At 42.0% G+C, this 26,635-nt stretch overlaps 1 protein-coding gene across 1 annotated transcript in view; it reads right to left on the bottom strand.

Moving 5' to 3' along the window:
- klar (klarsicht) overlaps window positions 1–26,635 on the bottom strand; it is a 1,195,270-nt gene that overhangs the window by 268,199 nt on the left and 900,436 nt on the right. The window contains exon 10 of the mRNA XM_067157231.2: window positions 3,701–3,913. Coding sequence (XP_067013332.2) covers window positions 3,701–3,913 — 213 coding nt within the window. The remainder of the gene's footprint in view (window positions 1–3,700; window positions 3,914–26,635) is intronic.

Here is a 26,635-nt window from a genome sequence, read left to right as displayed (position 1 = left end):
ATCAACATTGGTCAAGACTAACAATCTGTTAAATTCTCAGTTAATTTAACTGCCCAGGTTAAAGCAGTTAAATTCTCTGTTAGCTCAAAATATGGCAGGTGCATTAGATGCAGAACTTCTGTATCTTGAATATTTGGAACATGAAAGAGTTAGAAACGAGATGATTTTCATATAGTTGCTTCAGCTGCTTAATCGCACGCTGCCTAACGTCAGTATGTACGTTGAATTCATTACAAAATTTTCTGCCATGCATCACTTGTAACACGGATCCATTAGTTTGTTTACTTTCCATAATAGGTATACAGTGTTCTCCCCAGAAAGTTTCGCCAGCCCGGTGCCAGGAATGAGCAGTCCCGCGTGAAATACTTCGAATCAACAATATTATTAGACAGTTAAACGTTAATTGCAAAAATTGAACCATTTTAGTGCTATCAATAGAGATGGGGGATTATAGGCACAAACAGGTTAGAATGCAAACGTATTTGAACAAGGCGCAAGTGAAATCTAGCAGCTCTTCAGATATGTCGGGGAGCTGCATAAATTTTAGGGGTTCTGATAGTTCAGATCGATAATATTTATACAAATCTCTCCGCAGAACCGTCATGCGGGTAACATACACTTTCGCCTTGTTCAAATACGTTAGCATTCTAACCTATTCGTGCCTATGATTCCCATCTCTAGTTATCATCACGAACAAGACATAACAGTATTTTGAACTTCTCGTTCATCATGACGTAACACCGGGACTAAACGCTCCGTTGTTGTGGAGTGCCATGCAGAATCTACTGCTCGCATGCTAATGCGGACACCGGTCGCGCACGATATTACGTGATAGCCAAGCTGAAGATTTGAACTCGGGTGTAACTGATGCCATTTTGTTGGCAATAATGAACATTTAACATTTAAATAAACAGTCTTGCAGTATTTACATTTTAATTTGGAGTACTCTTGGACTCAAAATAGGTATTAAATGTTACGAGACTAACACGTATCTAGGTTCAGATGGCCGGGCGGTCTGTTAACACCAAATACAGTAGAGACAATACGCGACACTGAGCGAGATATCGAGGGACAACTATTGGAGCTCTCTCTAGCGAGTAGACCTGAAAACTACTGATTCTGTCATAAAAGCATGTGTATTTTTGTGTGAAGTTTTTGGTGTTATTTATGCGTTTTCAGTGAGTTGACATAATTAAATAGAGTGTGTCATTCCTTGATATCTCCTCTCAACATGAGGGGAAAGGTATGTGCTGTGTAACTATGAAGTAGAGAAGAATGCGCGGTCGTTCTTCAGGTTCCTTCGCGACAAGAAAATGTAAGTAATATTGTGTTTGCATATATATTCTCCCAGTGACAGAGATCTTTATAGTACTTCATAATCATCTGACCTGCTCGACCCATATTTTAACTGGCTTAAAATGTAATACGGTACGCATATTTTATTCTATAGTGCAGCAGTTAACCTTCGATGTCAATGTGTTGTTGTAGGTGTGATCTGTGGGTTTTGAAATGTCACAGAAGTGTTTTGGATAAGGTGTACAAGAAAGAAGGGACGTTACGCTTATACAAGAATTATAAGATCTGTTCAGATCATTTCCAGGCCAGCGACTTTAAAAATCCTCGACTATACAGCCAAGGGTATGTTACATTATTTTTTACTCTAATTGTACGTAAATATTCCTCAAAGCATCACTATCGACAACATTTTCATACTTTTATCCCTCTTCTCAGATTAAAGCCGGAATTTTATAGTTTTTCTTTCTGTTAGTAGGCTTCGTGTTAAGAGGAAAACTGTCCAGCTATTAAATGTTAATTCATTGCATCATATGTGTAAGGAATGTGACGATATTTTTATTGACAAGTGTCTTAATGTGATGATACAATGTTTTTAAATGAGAAAAAAGACAAATCCAACCGTAAGAGTTCAGGCAGGAATGCTAAAGCTAAAAAAGTAATGCATAAATGAAAGATCAAGCCATTTCACAGCAGTGCATTTCACATCTTGTTTATATGTCTAATTTCAGTCTTTGAATAATAACATTTTAAATAATTCTTCATTCATTTATCCAGAATTGCTTTAGCAACTTCGAAGTTAATATCTAAATAACACTTTCTTTCTAGACGTAATTTATTTATCCATTTCCGTATATGCATTTCCATTGATATTTGAATTTAGCACGATTTTTTCAGGTCAAGTCACTAGGAGCGCCACCGTCGAACTGTCTCCCATTTTAGCAAGGTATGTGTCGCGTATTGTCTCTACTGAATTTGTTAACACGGCAGGACTGTGCGCCTATTAAAAAGGTCCTAGAGAACACTTGGTACCGGTATGTATCTGGAAACAATTTCCAAAAGAAGAGGAATATGAACCACGCATTCTCTTCTCGGCTTTTTTTTTTTTCATACTGGTCTTTAGAGCATCAGAAAAATTCAAGGTTAAGACAAAAAAAATTGAATAAATGTAACTTCGCGCGCCTTGGTTTACAGCTGTATGCAAACGAAAGCGAATCGCAGCGCGCTCATAAACTGCATGATTCCGCCACTGCCTTCTAGATTCTCACTGATCGTGACTTTTGTGAGAGTTAACACCGAGTTAGTTAACAGTTCCCAGAAAATGTTTGGATAAACGCAAGAATCTTAACATGCTGCTAAATTTTTAACGCTATATTAATACAACGATATCTATTAGGTTCAACCTTTTCAACACTAAGTAGGTACGTGTTTATGTTACAAGTACCTTTTATTCAACTTGGGGACCGGTTTCGACATATATAATGTCATCATCAGCCATAAAATGAATCACAAATATATATGCAAAGACATAATCTGTAACTGACCATTCACACCATGTGCCATAACAGAAGAGTAACGGCTTAATAATTTAAATCTGGCGCAGTGACACATTGAAGTAAACATAAAGTCTCTCACTACTGAAAGAATAAAAGAAGGTTCTTCAATGTGTAGTCTTTGTGCATCCGTTCAATAGAAGGCTCCGATAGGCTTCCAAAGTAAAGAGTCATTTAAAACACTCACACGTGCTATGCGTCAACCAGTGTCGAGAACTTATTTGAGTCACTTGTAATTTATACCTGATAAAAATTTTAATACTGATGAATATGAAATCAGTCAGTGGTAAAAGGCGTTAGTCTCGTGAGGTAAGGTAGGGGTTATTCTGCCCGAAGGCAGGTCCGAACCTCCGCAGAGGTGTTCCTGAGCCGGAGTTTACGTGCGGTAGGTTGGCCAGTTCCTTTCCGCTCCTCCATTCCCTTACCCCCCGCCAACAGCGCGTGGCAACCCATCCAACTCCTGACCACGCCCAATGTCGCTTAACTTCGGAGATCTCACGAGATCCGGTGTTTCAACACGGCTACAGCCGTTGGCAGTCTCGTGAGAAGGAGATATAAAATGTGGTAGGTGTGGAGGGGAGAAAGATCGGGGGGGAGGGGGGGAGAAAAAGATCGTGTTAGTGCTCTTTTAACTGTGATTGAATAAACAGGGCCAGAAACTGGTGCGTTATAATTAAGAAACCCACCATTTTATGCAGTAATAATGAGATTTTTTCTTTAAAGAATAGCAAGTATCTCCTGTCCCGTACGATGGTTCTGTAATGAAAGTTGCATAAACACACTGGGTACGCTTAATATAAACCCCTAAAACTTATATAACTTTTTCTACATGATTGCAGAGCGCATGTACTCACCGGATTCCTGAGCTTTTTGAGCTCCCCTTCGAGATACAGCAGCCTCTCGTAAGAGCGCAGGTAGAGATGAAGGTAGTTCCGCTGTAGCTTACGAGCTAGCGCCAGAGGAGATTCAGTCTTGGAATTGTTTGGCTCAGAGGCAGCACTACGTTCACAGCGGCGAAGAACTGCAGATACCACTTTAGAGTGGGCTTCAACGTCCTGATGTAGCACCTGCAACAAAACAAGAAGAGTCGCTTTAAAATAAGGAAAATTACAACAAAATTTGTATTGTTATTCACGGTTTACTGTACTAACAAGTGGGGGAAATTTTTGCATTGTTTTGTGAATCAATACGGAACAGTTGGTACAAGCATAATTTGGTACAAAGTAGATCAGTAGTTCAAGAGTTATATAATAAGCGACCAAAGTGATGATGCAGCTCGGTATTCTGTTCATTTCCCAATTTCCCTCATTGTAGGATCCACAATTACACCTCGCGTTGTGTTAGTAGATTCAGAGTCCGACTCGATGGCCGAACGGTCAGCGTACTGGCCTCCGGTTCGGGCGGTCCCGGGTTCGATTCCCGGCCGGGTCGGGGATTTTAACCTTCATTGGTTAATGCCAATGGCCCGGGGGCTGGGTGTTTGTGACGAGGGTGGTGGCGCTAGTTAACATTACGCTTCAGGATAATACTATCCGTTAGGAGACGACACACATATGTTTTACCATTTTCCTGTAACCTAGGACGATATTAAAAGTTGGTTAACAGTGCACTCGAATGGGACGGCCTAGGTCTGGCGAATGAAGCAGGTTTGAAGACACTCCATTTCCTCGAGATGTCCCTGTCGGATTTTGAAAAGAATCGCACCCCCCGAGTTTGCAACAGCGGTATCTCTAACGAAATGTCGTATGGCTTTCAGTGCCGGCATATCCCAGGACGGGTTCGGCTCGCCAGGTGCAAGTCTTTCTATTTGACTCCCCTAGGCGACCTGCGCGTCATGATGAGGATGAAATGATGATGAAGACAACACATACACCCAGCCCCCGTGCCATTGGAATTAACCAATTAAGGTTAAAATCCCCGACCCGGCCGGGAATCGAACCCGGGACCATCTGAAACGAAGGCCAGTACGCTGACCGTTCAGCCAACGAGTCGGTATCTCTAATGTTAGGTGCGAAAACGAGAGTAGCTCCATTTAAAAGTACCATTATATCGGCGGATACTGATTCTTTGGAAAGTAGCACAAGTTTGATGAGCCCCCGGATCACATTACTAAAATTGAAAAAAAAAAACATTAATATCCTTTAAGTTTTACGAGTTATTTGAGGAGAAAATTTTAGCACTCTCACCTGTAGACCCCGGAGTTTCAGGTAATGATAAGGTAGAATGCAAACTAATATCAACAGAAGCAAGTGTCTTCAGCATCGTTCTTCAGTAACGTAGTAAGAGTAACATAAATTCTAGGGGTTCTGATAGGCCGTGCCCCTAATGTTTATGTAAATCTCATCGCATTTGCTTTGTGCAGGCTGTATTATACTTTCTATTCGTTCCAGTAACTTTGCATTCTAACCTATTATTATCTAAAACCCGGGCTCTGCATAAACCGACAAGTAGGTTTGTATCAATGAAATAGGCCTATATGATATCTCTACATACAGTCAAGGACATCACACAGATAACAGCTGCTAGATGAACACATCTTTCACTTGCAATCAAACCTTCTCCGGGAAGAACGATACACTTGACAGATCAAACTACCCTTTCTCGAAGCACCCTGCACCACACAAACAATTACAATGGTATCAATTAACTCAGAATAAATGGTTTTAAAATCTGGGGCAGTCGCGAAGAAGGATCAAATTATGAGATACATTCTTGAAAATAGAAATTGCTGAATAATGCAGAACATGTTTTCTATCACCAATCCATTCCTGGGTTCAAAAGCCCAGTCGTGCTTCAGTTCGCTCTGCCTATTAAGGGTGGAACAATGGGTAGGGCGTGCCGACCGGTCATTACTGTAAATATTCAGATTACTTAATGTGTTTCCGTCGGAATAACAATTCACAAAGCATCAGAGAAAGGTGAGAGTGGGGCAGAGAGAGGTACACATGAGAGCGAAAGGGGGGAGGAACTCATTTTCCCGTCTTTATATAAATTGATATACAGCAGAGTGTAACAACAGTATAAAAGCCATCATCCGGTTACCAACTCAACTTCCGTTTCCAGAATATGTTGAACAAAATAAAGTATTTTTTTTTAAATGCATCGTTCTCAATGAAATTAAGTACAGAAAAAATAAGGACAGGAATAAATGATGAATGACAGACAGAATGACAGAAATTGCAAGTCACGCGTAGCTTACCCTGACTTCCATTCAAATTGCCAGTTCATTCGAAACTGGGGAATTCTAAACATAAAGCTCTTAATAGGTATTGTTGGTGGTGATGGTTTAAGACAGGGGTAGAATAGGGAAGGAAGCGATCGTGGTCTTAATACATTTTCAGCTCAGGATTTTCGTGGAGTGAAAATATGTGAACTTCTTTAGAGTTGCCGACAGTAAGGTTCACACTAATCATCTCCCGGTGGTGAGCTAACAGTTACATGGCAAAGTTCATTACTACTTGCAACGAGTCCTGCTCCAAGGCTATCTGGTCAGGTTCTTTGTTTTATGGTTCGATTCCCATCCGGGTCGCACGATTTCTATTGTCAACAGTAGGGCTTATGCCAAATCACATATTTTTTTCTATTTTTTAGAATTTGCTTTACGTCGCACCGACATATAGATGTCTTATAGCGACGATGAGATATGAAAGGGCTAAGAGCGGAAAGGAAGCTGCAATGGCCTTAATTAAGGTACAACCCCAGCATTTGCCTGGTGTGAAAATGAGAAAACACGAAAAACTATCTTCAGGGCTACCGACAGTGGAGTTCGAACACACTATCTCCCGGATGCATGCACACAGCTGCGCGCCCGTAACCGCACGGCGAACTCGCCCGGTACTTTTTCTTCATTTCCTTCTTTCAATAGAAGTTTTTTTTACGTCACACTGACGCAAAAAGGTCTCACGGCGACGAGGAAATAGGAAAGGGCTAGAAGTGGGAAGGAAGCGACCGTGGCCTTAATTAAGGTACAGCTCCAGCATTTGCCTGGCGTGAAAATGAAATACCACGGAAAATCATCTCCAGGAATGTCGACACTGGGGTTTGAACACATTATTCGCGAATGTGAGTGAAAAATCTTGCCACTGAGGGGCGGTAAAATGCTCGCGCGGCACTGGACATAGCGGCATACAACGGGCTAACCACCGTCAGTGGCCCAAGCACAAACTCTAAGGATATCAATTCAGACATCAACGACACGACGGTGAATGGTTTTTCGTATCTTCAAATATTCACCGTCCCCATTGAATTCACTATTTCATGTGCAAGAGGGTAGCACGCTAACCACGTTCCAGACACTTGTATGGCCACATTCCCTCATAATTCCGTTCAGTTCTCAGCAAATCAAATCGACTACTCCAGCAGTCTGCACTCTCGTACTAATTCTCTGATAAGACTCGATTTACTTACTTCATGATCTTTAATACCGATTACCTCATTGCAGTTTCAAGGATAAAACTCCACAGATACGAGTAATGACGATAAGAAACGGACTAGTCACTAGGCTATAAACTTAATAAGGGAGAGAAAGGCTTCGTGAAGACAGCGCCAACATTCACTGCAAAAACCATGGAATGTGAACGAAGGAATGTAGTACACAACATTCTAAGAAGGGTGTTGGGAAAACGTTGTAGGAATGTTCAGGTGAATGTTTTCCAGTGTCATCTCCCCTGTTGCTAAGCTTGTGCGTTGTGCTTGAGTAATTAGTCCATAGACTGCTCTGATACAGCTCTACAGGCCACCCTATCCTGTGTTAACCTTTTGACTTCTAAATGACTATTATATATTCTACTATATCTGCTCTAATCTGCTTGTCATATTCATACCTTGGTTTACGCCTACCGTTCTTACCACCTCCACTTCCCTCAAGAATTAACTGAACAAGTCCTGTAATTCTATTTCTTCTCGTCAAATTTAGCCAAATCGATTTCCTCTCACCAATTCGATTCAATATCTCTTCATTCTTGATTCGAACTATACATCTCACCTTCAGCATTCTTCTGTAACACCACATTTTAAAAGCTTCTATTATCTTTATTTCTGAGCTAGTTATCGTCCACGTTTCACTTCCAAACAATGCCAAGTTCCAGACGAAAGTCTTCAAAAACATCTAATTCTTATATCAATGTTGAAAGTGAGCAAATTTCTTTTAATGTTAAGAAAGGCCGTCTTTGCTTGCGCTAGTCTGCACTTTATATCCTCCTTACGTCTGCCATCCTTAGTTATTTTTAAAGTCCGGATTGTCATGCGGTAATAGGTTAGATTGCAAACTAATCGGGTTAGTAGGAAATGTCGGCCACCCGCTCTTCCATAATGTAGAAAGAGTAACATAAATTATAAGCGTTCTGATGGGTCGAACCCCTAATGATTATGCAAACACCATAGCATAGTCGTTGTGAAGGTAGACTAAACTTGCTTCTCGCTTCAGTAAGTTTACATTCTAACCTATTAATGCATAAAATTCCGGGCTCTAGTTATTTTACTACCCAAGTAACAATATTCATCTCTTCCTTTAAGATTTCATTGCCTAATCTAGTATTTCCTGCATCACCTGACTTCGTTCGAATGCACCCCTTTACTTTTGTGTTGGAGTAATTTATTTTCGTCTTGAACTCCTTCCCTAAGACTCTGTCCATAGCACTCAGAAATTCCCCCAGATATTCTGCAGTCTCAAAACAATAAAATGCTGTGTACTTTTTTTTTTACAATTTGTTTTACGTCGCACCGACACACGTAGGTCTTATGGTGACGATGGGATGGGAAATGCCTAGGAGTCGGAAGGAAGCGGCCGTGGCCTTAATTAAAGTTCAGCCCCAGCATTTGCCTAGTGTGAACATGGGAAATCACGGAAAACCATGTTCAGGACTGCCGACAGCGGGGTTCGAACCTACTATCTCCCGAATACTGGATACTGGCCGCACTTAAGCGACTGCAGCTATCGAGGTTGGGGCTTGTGTAAGTAGTAATTAAAGCAGCTGATTATGGAAGAATGTAAGACTAAAAGAACGCATTATTGGAACTGCGTGGCATTATCTCAAAAATTTCAATAAAGAACGAAAGGCCTCCAAACGAAGAAATAAGAAAACCGCTGTTTATTTTGTGGATGAAAAATGGAAGAGGCGCATGTATTGTGAGTTTGCGGGGAGACGGAAGTATTCGGCATACAATATCTAAAAAGTCAAAGTCACCTCCGTACAGGCCATGAAGGTCCTTGGAGGAGTGGAAGGTAAAGGCTTCCACCATTTTTAACCTCGGCACGTGATGGGGTAGAGTGGTTAGCTCTACGCCCGACCGCCTTTGCCCCGAGAAATTAACCTGGTACTCATTTTTGGTGTAGGCTGAGTGAACCTCAGGGCCACATGCACCTCCGGAAGTGGAAATCTCGTTTCTTAAATTTTACGACTTCCTGACGGGGATTCGAACCCACGTCCTTCCGGGCGAACCGAGCACGCCTTTACCGCCTCGGTCAGGCAGCCCCTATACAATATCTAGGTAGGGAATATAAAGCACAATGAGAAATATATGCGAAGAAACGTTAGGTGAATGTATAGTAGTTTCGAGTGAAGGAATCAGTTTGTCCCAGAGATATCTGCAGAGTTCTACCACTACGAAGATTGTCACAGGCGGCAATATTGGTTCTGCGTGTTGCTGTAGTTAATGGCAAAAGCTCTGCGGAGGAATGGCCTATTAGAGTACCACTCTTGTAGATCGAACTGTCAGTTTGAAGAACAGATAAATGCATACTGTACATAAGCTCACCGGACAAAGATTAGTCACACTAGTGCCCAATCACAGATGGATGGTTAACTATGAACAGATGGCGCAGCTCAACCGCACGCGCACTGCCTCTACGCGAGTATAAGGCAGTAGCGATCAGCGAGACATTGATGTTTCAAGCGGACAGTGTAGGTGTAAGGATCTGACAGAGTGGCCAAAAGGGGCAATCGTGTTTGGCAGTGCGCATGGCCATACGGTGCGCGAAGTTGCCGGATTGTTGGTGTTTCGCAGCGGACTGTTCAAGTTGTCTACAAGCAGTGGTGTACTACACGTGGCCATGAAATTGTGCTTGGAAAACGATCCTGACTGAGAGGCGTTTAACGGCTTGTAAATAAAAGTCGCTTACAAACCCGACGGGAATTGCTGCAGTCAGTAAATGAAGGTACATCCCAACCTGTTGGCGAGAGAATATTGCAACGGGAACTGCATGCAATGAACACTTGGAGTTGATCGCCTCGCAACAGGCCATTGCTCATAAAGCTGCACGTCTTCGATGGGCTAGAAATCATCGAACGTGGAGAGTAGCTAATTGGTGAAACGTGATGAGGTCTGACGAATCACGCTTTTGCCTGTATTCCAGTGACGCACGTCGCTGAGTGCACCGAAGGCCAAATGAAGGATTTCATCTTGGATGTGTGCAAGGTCAAGTTCAAGCCGGAGGTGGGTATGAGATGCCTTGGGGGTGGACTGGGCCTGCGCACTGAGGAGGAAAACTTGCTCAAGAAGATCACCTCTCGTAAGAACTCTCCGTTGTATGATGCACTGTAAGATCCACCAACAACAAGTTTGAAATCACGCAAGCCACCCTCGGTTGATTTAGAAAGTATCAATTCTTTCAACATGACCTACAAGTGGCAACAACGTTGGAACGAGCATCCACCCAACAATGCTCACCTGGTTGAAGATCCTACAAAGAAGGTGGAGGGATTCCAACTACCAAGCCAAGCCTGGTCGAAGCTGAACTGCATTAGAACGGGTCAAGGAAGGTGTGGTCACACCTTAAAGAAATGGGGTTTCCGTACATCTGCTGCCTGTGACTGTGGAGTGGAGGACCAAACCATACAACACATTGTTCTGGAGTGCCCACTTCGTGCATTTGACGGTAGTCTGAAGACTCTACACCAAGTGCTCTGGAATAGTTGTCAAATTTGGATATTTCCATTTGATTATTTGTAAACTTTTGTGTACTTGTACAACCATACGATACGAGGTTTGTCCGGAAAAAAAGTATAAATCCCGTCGGGGTGACGTATCACGTATCGTGGAGGTGCCGCCAGGTGGCACTGCTGTTGTCGCCAATCTTCTCAACGCTCAATTCGAGTCGGAGAGCTCTGCGTGTCAGTAGCAGTGTGCGGCTGCTTGTTGAAAGGTACCCGTTTTCACCTGCCGTCGGTATGGAGCTCTCTCTGATTGAGGAACAGCGCATCAACATCAAGTCTCAGAGCTCGTGTGGCCCGAGTTCGACCGGATTTGGCACAAGGGGGCAGGTGGATCCTTCATCACGACAATGCGCCCGCTCACACGTCGCTCGTTGTGCGTGAGTTTTTGGCCCGAAGCTCAATCAACGTGACAGACCACCCGCCTTATTCACCCGATTTAGCCCCTTGTGACTTCTTCCTGTTCCCGAAATGCAAAATGGTGCTTCGGGGGCGGCACTTGGGTGATGTGGAAGCCATCAAGGGAGAAACGACACGGCAACTGAACAGCATCACAACTGAAGACTTTCAACAATGTTATCAACAGTGGAAACGGCGTTGGCAGAAGTGCATCTTGTCTCAGGGAGAGTACTTTGAAGGAGACCATATAGTAATACCTGAATAATTGTCAAATAAAGTTATTATTCAACTTTTATACGTATTTTCCGGACAAACCTCGTATATATTGAGGGGACCACTAACATGAACCAGCATGTTTGTTTGAACATTCTGCATGATCAGGTGTTGCCTTTCTTTAAATATCTGCAAGACGAGTACGCTCTTGATACTCCGATTTTTCTAGATGACAACAACAAAGTGACTGATTTTATGAACACTCCCGCATCCTATTACATTTCGACTGGCCTGCAAAATCAACCGACTTGAAAATCTGTGCGACATGTTGCAACAGCGGTTAAAACGCCGCAATTTGGTGGCGCCATCAAATCCTCAGCGAGTGGCGTAATCTCGGTGCGACGTAACTGCACTACCTTGTGGACTCACCTCCTAACCGAATCCAGGCGGTTATCAAGTCCAGAGGAGAAGTTATTTTTGCTAATTGCTTTACGTCACACCGACTTAGATAGGTCTTATGGCGACGATGGGACAATGAAGGGCTAGGAGTGGGAAGGAAGCGGCCGTGGCCTTAATTAACGTACAGCCCCAGCATTTGCCTGGTGTGAAAATGGGAAACCACGGAAAACCATTTTCAGGGCTGCCGACAGTGGGGTTCGAACCTACTATCTCCCGAATACTGGATACTGGCCGCACTTAAGCGACTGCAGCTATCGAGCTCGGTAAGAGGAGAAGTTACTTTGCATTACGATTTCTCCAGGGATGATTAATTTTTTTTGTCCGCTGAGCTTACATCATCATTATAAACTACTGTATTATGATTTTCCGTGTTCAGTCTGCAAACTTCTGTCAATTAAATGCGCACCTCCACAATCATCAATCAATTTGTAAGTAACGCTGTGGCCTGGTTTAGTTCCATACCTTTTGTTGGAATTTATTAACATCTCTATTTCGACAGACAGAAATTCCTTTACCATAACTTTCGTCTCATTTCTTATTAACACGTTTCTCGTATTAAAATGAGAGAGCACGGAAAACCATTTCCAAGGTTGAAAGCTGACAAGTGTCTTCTTTTCAGTCTGCTTTACGTAGCTCCGACACAGATAGGTTTTATCGCGACAATCAATAGGAAAGGTCTAGGAGAGGAAAGGAAACGACTGTGAGTTGAATTAAGTTACAGCCCCAGAACTGGCTTCAGGTGGAGGTGGAACGCACTATCTCCCGAATGCTTATAGCTTCACGACCGCCTACTGCGCAATCAAAACGTTCAGTATCCGACTCTATCCAAGCCGGGTCGGGAAATTTAACCTAAAATGGTTAATTTATCTTGCTCGGGGATTGGGTATGTGTGTCGTGCTCAACATTCAGAGCCCCACCCTCGCAGACATGCAGGCCGCCTATGGTCATCAATTCGAAAGACCAACAGCCTCACTGTAGGCCATACGCCATTAAAAAGTACGCTCAGTATAACGACCTAAACGAGGATAAACTCTCAAGTCACTTGTAATATTAAAAAACAAATAGATTCTGACATGACCGTCAGACGCATTCATTAAATAGTAATCATTTGGGCTGTATAAGCGCGATCCATTGGAACTCCTACGACTTCCATACATTTCGTCCGCATTCGTAGCAGACATCTTCAGGTACAGAAAAAATTGGGCTGTAGACTGTCACTATTGTAACGGACGAAGGGTTCTGAGGGTTTCGTAGGCATACTCATCATGTGTCCTGTCCGCACCTAACCTTACAACAACGCTCTATTTTCCACCGTCTCCGCACCCTTGGTAACTCACTACCCGATATTGACCTTTCGTCTCCTTCAAACACAAAATTAAAAGATTCCTTTAAGTCCTCTCCAGGTTTATTTTTCCTTCCGTCCATCCAACCCACGACCTTTCTTCTGTAATGGAGCCTTGCCAGTTATCGTAGCCATTGTTGTTACATTGTTATTGATAATAATTTACTGTTGATACTTAACAGTGTTCTTTATACCGATTGTTATCTTTTAAACTTATTTAAACCTGTTCTTATTATTAGTGTAAAATGACCCACCATAGGCTGTATCTAATAATTAAATCAATAAATAAATTATTTTTTATTCTATACAACTGACCACGATGTATTCACAACGACAGCTAACCTCCAACTGATCCCGTGAGTCAACACAGCGCCATCTTGTAACAGAGTATGAATGTGACGTTGCATATTTAGCACACATTTTGCCTTTCATAGAAACTACGTTTCAGTTTGTTTGGTTTTCTTTTTCCCAACAGACAGCCTGCTCTTTTATCCGTCAATTGAGACAATCATAATCGTAACTTGAATATACTCGGCGATATACGCGTTCTAACTAAATACTAAAAAAGTCTTAATATTTTTCGTTACATGTAACCGTTGTAACCGTTCGTTAAAAGGAGAAGCCATACACTTGATACCTTTTGGGGACCGTTATGTCTGAAACGGTTCCAAACATCAAGTTCGACTAAATTCCTGAAGAGAAGATTATTTTTTCTCAAAACAACTGGCTCTAAAGCGGAACTTACGTCATTCAAAATCCTCAACAGTTACGTTTGTCCAGGATCAATCCAGACTTAGAAATCTATTCTTGCCGACACAAACTCTTGGCGAGTGTAATTCGCCGTAGCGCTACGAGCCTTCTATTGGCTCTTTAATAGGGCCAAGCCGAGGGAAATGACCTGAAGTGGGTGACTTAATGGAGCAGCCTTCCCCTTCCCCCACCTCATCAATGCACACACACGTGCTCTCCACTACAAATAGGGCCCTCCTGCCAGGAGTGTGCGCTCAACGTCATGCAATGCGCATGCGTTAACCTTTTATTATCGCCATTATTCCTGAGAGGATCGATTACAAGCAGTCATTCAGTTCCTTGGTACTTTTATTTCCACCTTTGTTATGGTCCCTAATAAAGAATTTCAGTCTTATTTAACACGCGATCGAGATTCTTTATTTTTCCCCTTTTTCAGCCATCCTTGAAATAAGTCTGCTAATTTAAAGCACCCTACGTTCCGCCCAATTTACCCCAAGAGCGTTCTCGCTGAGAGAGAAACAGTGGGAGAGACAGATATACAGGAACTACGGCCCTTGCTTTTCTTTTCTGTTCCGATACAGTCCCTTCAAAAGAAACTATGAGCGAATTTCATGCATCTTGTCATTAAGGTTATTAATAAGAAAATTATGCGAAACAGACAGTTTTTGACATGCCAGTACTTATGGTCGTAATACTGAAAGATAAGTTCTGGCAGTTCTTAGAGGGAGGTCCGTTTACTGCCTGGTTGTGTGGGGAGAAGGGAGTGAGGGTTATGGTTGCCATGGAAACGTGGGCTGACCCACTGCGGTTGCCATGGAGTTAAGCCTGCTGGCCGGCTCTTGTTGCTTGGAGTTGCCAAACCTCTCACTTCAGAGTTACTTACACCAGAACACAGCGGTCTGAACGAACGAACCAACGAGCCGAAAGTGAAGGGAGGCAGAAAGAAATGCAAGAATGTAGCAACATCCTGCAATGCTCCAACCTCCAGCCCTATCTGTCAAACAGCTTTTTCCAATATTACAGGTATAAGATAAACCATTCACAGACTGCCTTCAAACTTTCAAGAATATCATAGACTTCAAAATTCTACAGAAAGAATAGTCAAGAAAAATTCTACGGAAATGACACTAATCTAGTGGACGACTTTTGAAATTCAATGAGGTGACCATTCCAAAGAAGATCCGAATTCCATAAACTGATCAATCAATTAAAGGAGTTCGAAATTCCAAAAACTGATAACTCCCTTGGAAGAATTGAGAATTCTTCCAAGAAATGATCAATTTCCGAATTCCAGGAACTAGCCATTTTCGGATTTCCATGAACTGTGCAATCAAGTGAAAGACATTGGAGTCCAAGAAGCTAATCACTGTTGAAGAATAATTTGGAATTGCAGCATCCGACAACTCTAGAAGAGTAATTAGGAAATTGAGGATCAGGCCATTCTAGAAAAAGAATTCCGAATTTACCATTCTCAAAGAAATTCCAGGAGCTGATTGTCCTCGGCGATTAGTTCAGAAAACGATCTGTGGAGAGGAGAAATTCCTGCGCTGCTAGTATGAAGGAACCTCCACTGAAATATTTCGAGCCGCTGCTTCGTGAGTTATCATAATCCAATGTATCGCCAACTTTCGAAGGGAAATGGCGTCCGAAGAAGAATAAGAATAAGAAGGATGGATAGTAAGTGATGACTTTGAGGTCTATACGTAACAACAGCGAGAGGTCACGCGCTAGACTGTAATCATGTAACAGCCTTGAGAGTAAAAGTTGCGTGACGTTCGCTACTTGCTACCCAAGAAGAAAAGAACTATACAATAATAGAATAGGCATGCGTGTTACTCATTGTGTGGGCCGAGCAATGGCCCCTGCGCGACCCCACGATAAGTGTCAGCAGAACAACGAACAGATCGCCTCCGGATCCTGTTTTACCGCTCATGTTGTACACAAATAAGCCTTTTCATTATAAACGGCCACGTCTTTCATCGTACACCGCGGTGCCCTAGGCCAACATGAATGACCTTCAGAGGCGCCGTGGAGTTTTCCGTATTAGCAATGATATTTCTTTTTTTTCTTTTAATGTTAAAAGCATTTCATAGGAGACAAAGTACGGGCCCCCTTACTACGGAAAACGTAAAATTAAGCAATTTCCTCAATTGTGTCGAAAGGTGAAGAGCTATCAAACTAAAAGAAGCAAATTTCGAAAAAAAAATTTTGGACTAAATGCAGTTACGGAAAAACAGCGTAAAATCGCTTGTTCCTTCACTCGTTCTCTTTTTTATCCAAATCCTAGCCAAATTAACTATATAATTCTTTCTGTAATGTGTTCCTTGGTTCAAAACTGTCAGGCATTTTTGATTTTTTGAAAAATGTCCACATCGAATGTAGACAAATCGACCGGATAACGATGATTAAGAAAGGGATTGCAATTTTTAGGAATAAATAAAGAATATATTCTCATAATATGCTACATTTTATTTACATAACATTCGTAGCTCATATGTAAAGCCCGGATTTTCATGCGGTAACAGGTTAGATTGCAAACTAATTTGGTTAGTAGAAAGTATCGGCCATTCGCTCTTTCGTAATGTAGAAAGAGTAACATAAATTATAGGGGTTCTGATGAGCCATGCCTCTAATGTTCATGCAAACCCCATAGCATAGTCGTTGTGAAGGTAGACTATACTTGCTTCTCGCTTCAGTTAGTTTGCATTCTAACATATTAGTGCATAAAATTCCGGGCCCTACTCATATAGCTAGGATGTTTTCAACATTGAGTTGCTTGCCTGAAGGGCTGGAACTGTGTTTTTTCTTTACGTCCTACCGGCACGATAGGTTTTTCGGGGACGATATGATAGCATTTTTCCTGGTGTGAAAAAGGGAACTATAGAAAACCATATTCAGGGCTGCCGACAGTCGGGTTCGAACCCAGTGTCTCTCGAATGCAAGCTGATAGCTTCGTGACCCAAACCGCACAGCCACTTTCTCGTATTTCAAGTATTCAGGGAGTGTTTTCTCCCAAGATGATAGTATAGTCACAGACTGAATTAATACGCAGCAAACCTAATGTAGTAAGCTCGCATTTGTCATCAATAAGAAAGAAGTCAGCTTCCGAAAGAAAAAACAAACTTTTACATTGCTCTCTGATCAGAGCAACGTTGCTGTACGGGAGTAAACGATGGATGGACTCAGTTCTTTTTTAATTCACAAGTTAGAAGTAACAAACATGGAAATATGGCGAGAGGGCACTCGGTATGAGGAGATAAAGACTACGTTACGAACGAACCAGATGGATGAAGCTGTACGCATCAACCGTCTTCGGTGGTGGGGTTAAATGAAGCGAATGGAGGAGAATAGGTTACCTAGGAGAATAATGGATTCTGGTATGAAGGATAAGAGAAGCAGAGGAAGACCAAGAAGACGATGGTTAGACTCAGTTTGTAATGATTTAAAGATAAGGACTGTACAGCAATACAGCAAATTCACAGAGGCTTGCAGACTTAACTCTGAAAGGCAGGATAGCATATAGGCTAATGAAGATGTATGCATTTACCGAGCGAGTTGGCCATGCGGTTAGAGTCGCGCAGCTGTGAGTTTGCATTCGGCAACTCTGAGGATGGTTTTGCGTGGCTACCCATTTTCACAGCAAGCAAATGCTGGAGCTGTACCTTAATTAATCTTACGGCCGCTTTCTTCCCTCTCCTAGCACTCTGCTATACCATCGTCGCCATAAGCCCTATCTGCGTCGGTGTGTCATAAAGCAACTTGTAAAATATTGTAATACTTATATTTCTTCTTCTTCTTCTTCTTCTTCTTCTGTGCGAATATGTACTTAGGACCACGCGGAATCAACATTTCCGAAGCTTTCCTCCCTACCCAAGAGTGCTTCATTCTCATCGACTGTAGTAATTTCTGTTCCTTCGACCAGGTACGTCGTGCTTGTTTCTTCTGATCTTCCTCAAATCCCCTTGTGTAAACAATTTTACTGATTACATTTCTATCCTGCAGATTTGGTGATGCTAATGTAGTGAGGTCTTTCTCTACTTTCTTACACCATTTTGATTTCGTACTTTTGATTTGCAGTAATTTGTGTATGCGATAAGGAAGTCTGATGTTATTCAATCTTTCCAAAAGGCTTAAAAATTGAATTCTTCTGTGTCTCATTGTATCAGTAAGTTTAGGGAATTTTTATTATTATTAATATTATTATTGCCATTTGATTTATTATCCCTTATTTGTTACAGAAATTACGAGACTCAAGAGGTGTACACAGAAATTCCTCAAAGTATCGAAAGGCAACCATAAGGAGTTAATACATTTCAAGCCCCTTAAATGTCATCGAACTCAGCCGCTATTAAAGATGCTGTCTTGGAAACAAAAGCACAGATAGTAATAGACTGCGTCAGTGTAGGTCGCGGAAGTACAGTAGATATCCCAGCTACCGTTCACTCTTGACAAAAAGAGCTTAGAAACCCTGATGATGTAGATACATGCTCAATCTCCGTTCAATAAAAAGAACTCGAAAACAACTTTTCATAATCTTTGTCCTCAAGTTTTCATTACCCGCGGCAGACCACGTTTTCTCTCCTCATTGTCTGGCTCCCAGAGAAAGAATGGCACTTATATTGCCCATCCACCATCTGTTCCTCCTGCCACTGCTACTCCAAACCTCGGGTAATGACGTCCTCTCTGAGTCATGTTGCCTTTCTTCGTCTTGTATTTCAAAGAGTCATACCTGCTATTTTGCAGAGAGAACCGTAATTGCCTGCTTGATTTGACATAACGTAGATCGCACACATCCACAACAGTACTTACGAATTTAGGTACAACTCCCGTCAATAAAGCTATTGTGATACACAGTTATTTAGAATTAGAATTTTACTTGGAGGTATGTTCAGTTTTCAGCCTGGAAACTATTTTAATCCCGAACAGGTGCACCATCATATGTCTTACATAGTCAATTTGTCACTAATGTATTAATTAATGTATTTATTTATTTATTAACTGTTTTACCCGTAGCTAGAGCCGTGGTATAGGGCAACAACGCCTCGGGTTGTAATTCTGGACCGAGAGCGCAAAGAGGATTCACTCATCCTCACGAGAACATACGACAGACAGCGGATCGGGTCCAGAATGCCAATCAATAGAGCTGAGAATGCAATCATGCTGACCACGTAGGACTCCAGCACCTGCAGATCACCTCAATGGGCAGCAGTCGTCCTGGTAGACCAACATCTGTAATAGGCTGTTGCACCACAGGTTTATGTCACCCGTCATCGACGAGGAAGAACAGAATATTTGGAGCAGCCCGCGTAAGTGTTAAAGCGGAGTAAACATCAGACTCGTTGCAGAACCACCTTAACACTAACATTTCGTGTTCTGTTTTCTTATTTTTTTCTTCTGCTATTTGATTTACGTCGCAACGCCAACATATAGGTCTTATCTCGACGATGGGATAGGAAAGGCTTAGGAGTGGCAAAGAAGCGGCCGTGGCCTTAATTAAGGTACAGCCCCAGCATTTGCCTGGTGTGAAAATAGAAAACCACGGAAAACCATTTCAGGGCTGCCGACAGTTGGGCTCGAATCCTCCATCTCTCGGGTGCAAGCTCACAGCTGAGCGCCCATAACCGCACGGGCACCTCGCCCGGTCATTGTACACACAAAGCTGTTTAACTCCCAAGAACCTTTCCTTCTGGCACATCGTTGAAAAACGTAAAAGAAATCTGTGGGACATTTCTGGACTGAATGGGAATCAAACCCGAGACTTTCGAGATAGTGACACACATGCTGTGCCTATGCCACGGGGCTAGCAATGGTGTAACACAGTCATATAAATAAATACATAATTAATAAATGAATTATTAAATACACACCTTGGCTATCTAGAACAGCTGATGGTGCACCTGTTCGGGATTAAAATAGCTTCAGGCTGAACACTGGCATTCCTGCTATCTAACCTGTATTTACATCCGGGTATACAAATGATTCCCCATTATACTTCCTGGAATAAATAGACGATATGAAATTAAACCATATTCACCTGTACCTCCACAGACCTGCCCCCTTTCTCTTGCAAGCCCTAATAGCTCACCTTAATTTGGGAGAAATTATTAATAGGGAACAAAGGCTATTCTTTATTGTGTAGCGTGTTTCCGAGGGTTGTAGAGCATGCTTAAACATAACGGATGTCAATACCTATCATAATTAGAAATTCTACCTTGCATAATGACGATGTAAGAAGGAAACAATTTAAACCCCTTACTGCAACAGTGGAGTAAATCCATATGGTTTAATAAGATGACAGAAAATTGTATGAAACGTGGACCTTGAAAACTACCACCATAAAAAGGCTGGAAGCTTTGGAAATGTGGTTTCATACAAGTATCCTGGATAGAAAAAGTCTCTAACGAACCGATATTGCAGAGAGCACACTCTGAAAGAGAGTTGCTGACCGCCATCCAATGGAGGAACATTGCGTAGCTGGGGCATGTGTTACGTGGTGAATGAGATGCAGTATTGCACCTCATTTGAAAAGGCAAACTTGAAGAACAGCGAGGAATGGGCAGAAAAAAGAATAGAACATTCAAGATTGGACTGGAATAAGAACCGTCATCGAACAACTCTACTGTGCTGCTGAAGATAGAAGAACATTGTCCATATTGATCGCCAACGTCCGGCAGACTGGGCTAGGCATATACAAGGTGGGCAAAATAAAACTGGCCCGGGAAATATTTATAAGATTAACACGGAAATGACTATTTGTTAGTGAACTGCCCATCATACGAAATGCTGGAAACCGTGATTTCGATGCACCACTCGGTTGCTGTCACATGTCTGCGCGTGCGCATCTCCCGAGTACGTCACTGTGCCATTACATGTGAGTGAGTGAGTGAGAGGAGCAGACGAGTTTTGTGGCCAGTTGAATGCAGCACAAAATGGTGCCCCCGATAAATAGAGCCCGGATTTTTCAGCAGTAACAGGTTAGAGTGCAACTTATTTTGGTTATTAGGAGGTGTCGATTAGGTCGCTCTTCCGTAATGCAGTGAGAGTAACATACCTTCAAGGGGTCCTGATGGGACAAACCCCTAGTGTTTATGCAAAATTCATAGCATACCTGTTGTGCAGTTTAGACTATACTTGTTACTCGCTTCAGTTAATTTGCATTCTAAACTATTACGCATAAAAATCCGGGCTTTACCGATAAAACAGCGCGTGTTCATTGTCGAGTGTTATGCGAAGCACGATATATGGAAAAAAACAGTGCGGAACTGTTTGCGCAGGAGTTTAAGACTGGAAGTGTTTTGGCAAAACCTCCAGCAAAGTCTGCAATGCGAAACATAGGGCCAAAACGGCGCGAAAAGAACTCTGTAGCGAATAAAACCGCAACTCTCAAAAAAAAAAAAAAAAAAAAAAAAAAAAAAATCGAATAGTAGAAAATATTGCTCGCATGAAGGAAAACCTGGAACGAAACCTGACGAAATCTCAAGGCCGTTTATTTGCGAAAGTGGCAATTAAGAGATCGTCGTCTCGAAACATTATCAAAAAGGACCTGTACAAGCTGTGCATGCAGACGAAACTTCGCGTGTTGAGCGTGCGGGAGATGCGCACGTATAGACATGTTACAGCAACCGATTGTTGCATCGAAATCACGGTTTCCAGAATTTCCTGTGATGGGCAGTTTTCCTGTTCATTTACAAGGGTCAATTCCACGTAAATCTTGTAAATAATAATAATAATAATAATAATAATAATAATAATAATAATAATAATAATAATAATAATAATAAGTGGACTTAAGTACCGCACGTCATTAGTTTTTTCTGTGGGGCAGTGGTAGTGGGTCAGCTTCCACACCTGACGATCGTGTGATCAAACCCAGCACAGTTGGTGTTGGATTTTGAAGGGCAAAATGAAGTCCATTCGGTACTCCTTGTCATATGAAAAAAAAAATATCGCCATATAAAAAGATCTCTGGTGACTCATTTAATCTTTAAGGACAACATTAATAAACACAGGTTTCCCAATATAATCTGGTTTATCATTCTTCTTATTTTTAGCCGACGCATGAACAAGTTAATAATGTCACTTGTTTTTACGTCCCACTAATTATTTTGGGGGGTTTTCAGAGACGTCGAGGTGCCAAAATTTAGTCCCGTAATTCTTTTACGTACCAGCAAATATACCGACACGAGTCTGACGTATTTGAGCACCTTCAAATACCACCGGACTGAGCCAGGATCGCACCTGCTAAGTTCAACTCAGAAGGCCAACGCTCTACTGTCTGAGCTACTCTGCCCGGCTGCCTGAACAAGTCTATGTTCCTTGCTGATGATTTATTTTTATTACTGCTGCAGGTTTCCCAAGGACAGAGAGTACCTGAATAGATGAACGGGTTATCTGTACACGATATAGCGTGAAGTTATATACGAGTAGGCAAAAGAATGAAGCACGTCCGCTAGCATGGTTCTTGAAGATCACGACGGAATTCTTGAGGAGCGATGGCGATGATATAGATGAAATCTCAATTCATCCCAAAGGTATTGAAAAATTGACAAAAAGAATAAGGTATGGTTTCAAGCACCTAACATCAAGTCGATTACAGAGATATTAGCTTGTACTCTTGCTTATAGCAGTCCACTGTTTCTTCATGAATTGTTCTTTATTCCGCATCTACCTCTTCTGGCTGGTTTTTGTCGGTCGCAGATCTAACTGTTGGATAAACCAGGACAGGAGTAGGGTCATGGAGAATGGAAGATTTGACAGAGAAATGAGTCACAGAATTCAGGCTGGGTGGAGTAATTGGAAGATGATGACGACAGGTGTGCTAAGTGATTGTGTGCTCGGAAGGTTTTCTAGTATGTCGCTATATTTTTCACCTTTTCTTGGTAGGTGACGACAAGAACAGAGTAAAGGGAAAGCTGCAGCAATGAAGAAACATCCATGAGGGAAGTGGACTTAAGATTGGCAGGGAAAACACTAAATACAGGTGGCTAGGAGAAGAAAACAGAGACGGAAAAGCAATACTACTGGGAGATAGATTACAAGAAACCAGAGAGTTGAAGTATTTTCGCTTGTACACCATGCAGAATGGAAGATCTGACAGAGAGAAATCAGTCACAGGATTCAGGCTGGGTGCAGAAATTGGAAGATGATAGGTGTGCTAAGTGATCGTGTGCTTGGGAGTTTTTCGGGTATATCACTATATTTTTCATCTTTGTAAAGTCCTAATCTATGGCTAAATGATTAGCGTCCTGGCCTTTGGTCTACGGGGTCCTGGGTTCGATTACCGGTCGGTTCGGAGATTTTAACCTTCATTGCTTAATTCCGATGGCTCGGGGGCTGGGAGTGTGTGACGTCTTCATCATCAGAATTTATCATAGATAGGAACCAACCCTCATAAACGCGCAGGTCGCCTATACAGCGTTAACTCGATAGACCTCCACAAGACCTCTTCTCAGGACACACGCCATTATTATCTTTGAAAATTCACAGACAGTGGCTGGTATCGAATCAGCAATCTTGGATCCAGCAGCTAACATAGTCACTTCTTGACGTGCGACTCCGGAACACAACTGACGGGACAACGGTTATGTTTTATGTTTCGTACGTTAGGTGACTGAGTGTCGACAGGAAGATGATGATGTCTCTACAATTACAGAGGGAACAGCTATAGCACGCAAGAACAAAGCCTCACATTTGTCACTGTTTGTAACACACTCCACGGAGCATGCTGCGGTGACGAGTGTGTGCTATTAACAAGTGACGACACCTGGCACAGGTTGTTATAATATGTACCTGCAGGGTACAGACATCTCTATTATATACAAAACTTAATCATTCCTCAAATCCATAAAAAACACATGCTTATGGCTCTTAATGTATACGGACACATTCGGTTCAGTGAGTTTCAGTAAGAAAGGGAAGGGGGCGTAATTTCTGAGCGATACTGCCACTTTGTCCCAGAGTCCGAACATGCATGCACTAATAGGTTAGAATGCAAATGCATTTAACCAAGGCACAAGAGTATTCCACTCGCGTAACAATTCTGCAGTGAGATTTGCTTAAAATATTAGCGATCTGAACTATCAGAACCCCTAAAATTTATGTAACTCACCAACTTAGGTGTAAAGAGCTACAGTATACTTGCACCTTGTTCATATAAGTTTTGCATTTAATCCATTTCGATCCAAAAACCCTTTCCCCAATTATGGTATGAGTTTTGCATAAACATTAGGGGTACAGCAAATCAAAACCCCTAGAATGTATATTACTCGCGCTACATTACGGAAGAACGGGCTAGACAACACTACGTAAATTAGTTTGCATTCTAACCTATGACTGCCTAAACATTCGGGGTTTACTCATCAAGTTGATACGTAATTTCCAATTAATGCACGCAGTATTTTAATATGAAATATTTCAATAGTTTTCATGAAAACATGAAGCGTAGTATATGATGATGACGATGTATGTTGTTTAATGGGGCCAAACATCTAGGTCATTGGCCCCTAATGGTACGAAATGAGACGAAATGTTATGACAAATTAAAAGTCCTAAATCCTCCACTGACCAGAATTCAAAACGTGAGGACGAAGAATGAATGGACGGATATGAATTTAAAACAATCAGTGGATCCGACCCGCAGTGCTTCACATTCACAGAAACTGACGTAAAATAGTAGTATTACTGACCAAGGGACTGCTTCTAAAGCACAATACTGAATCGATGAAGCTTGCAGTCTAAAGGGATCCAAAATCCAAGTCATCGGCCCCTCATAATGGTACTCATCGCTAGGAAAGTAGAACGATGGTATTTGCCATGGTGCGGTACTAATCAAAAGCAGCGTAGACTCGCGGTATTCCGCATATTATGGTACTACTCACAGGTATATAATGAAATTCGCACACGCAATACAGACCTATGGTGTTTCGCACATTGCGGCGCCATTTACAAGCAACGCAAACCTATGGTGGTCATCACGTAAGTGTAGTAACCACAAGGATTCGTAATATTCCGTGGTGTTCCTCATATAGTGGGTACTATAGGCAAGGTAGAACCATGGTGTCGCTCATATAGTGGTACTAATCACAGGTACTGTAAAAGCCGATAGTGTACTCTAAGTGGGGGGGCTGACCGCACGGTGCTCCTGCGTGCTACTAATCACAAACCTATTTGGTACCTAACATAGTGGTACTACGCGCAAGTAAAAGCACCCATGGTGTTCCCCGCGTGATGGTACTTATCACAAGTAGTTTCATGGTTCTAATCCAATCATCCCTTGGTCGCCTCTTTTAGTCGCCTCGTACGAGAGGCAAGGGATACTGTGGGTGTATTCTTCGTCTGCGTCCCCCACCCACAGAGGGTTGTGATTTTGGTCCGCGAGAGGTGGAGCCTAGTATATAGATTTTTTCCTTAAAAATGGAACTTCACAAATATGTCTTTCAAAAAATGGAACTCAAATTGATAATGATGAATTTATTTGTATCCAAGGAATCGTTTTCGAAAGTCATCTCTAAAGAATCTGCAGTTGACAAGTGTACGATTCAGTGCATCGAAAAGGAGGAAGTACCTCAGGTCCTATGAAACTACCACGAATAGAATAATTTCTCTCGAGTATGATGAGACGAGGCCTCTTTAATGAAGAGCCTTCTATATGCCTCTTAGACATTGTCATCCATCAATAATTCACATCACAGCCTTCAAGATCACATCGATCATCTGTACTCTAACACACCTCTTTGATGATGATGATAATAATAATAATAATAATAATAATCCTCTATTGAAATTGTTACCGTGTTTTTGTGGGTCACAGAGAGGTGAAAGTAGGTGCTGCCTTGAATAGGTCTATCTACGACAGTCAAATATAAACATAAAACTTTAAAAATAAAGGTTATATTTCTATATTGGACAATCGGAATTTTACAGTTAAATTATTAGAGGTTGGAAACTTTCCTCTCGAGTTAGCTTGCGGAGATACCTAGAGAGTTAGAAAATGGTGGATATTACCTTAGCTGATGTTCTGTTTGCCGATGGATGAGGCCCCCGACTCCTTTCTTAACACACACACTCAGTAACAGGACGATCAGTACGGCAAGTTAGCTCGAAAGGCGTCAGCTTTTATACCCGAGAGAAAGGTTCGAGAAGGCTCTAGACTAAGTCCAGACACACCCTCTACTTTTTATTGGACAATCAAAAAGTTACAAGAAGCACGTGATTGGCTGAAAATTAAATACACAAAATTTCTGATTGGCCAGACTCCAACCTGGCGGGATGAGTTAGAAGTGTTGCAAAAACAGTTGTTGAAAACTTTGTGTGTCAGATAGCCTTCTTGAAGGCACTTCATTTAAATGCATGGGGTTGAGGTGTACCTCGCGGTGCAGACATAAGAAGGAAAAAAGATCGCCCGAATGGGCATCAATTCTTGCTTATAAACTACAAGATTTTGTTCTTTCGTTGCACGTCGTTAGATGACACTTGGTACACCTTCGATAACATCGTACACATACACATTTGTCATTCGGGCTGTGGAATGTTCTGAATGAACATATGGTGGAAACCATGAATGGCTAGTGTCATTATCATGTACCTTTGATCTTGATTCTCGTCTGCCCACGTTCTGGCCATCACGGCGAGTCTTGATCGATCTCTCTTCTCTCTGCCTGTCTACAGTCTAATAGGTATTTAGATGGTCCTGTAGC

Source organism: Anabrus simplex, chromosome 13 (assembly GCF_040414725.1).
Source record: "Anabrus simplex isolate iqAnaSimp1 chromosome 13, ASM4041472v1, whole genome shotgun sequence".
In the NCBI taxonomy this organism is placed as follows: Eukaryota; Metazoa; Arthropoda; class Insecta; order Orthoptera; family Tettigoniidae; genus Anabrus; species Anabrus simplex.
The sequence above is the reverse complement of the archived record's forward strand: the minus strand, read 5'-3'. Positions and strand labels throughout refer to the sequence as shown.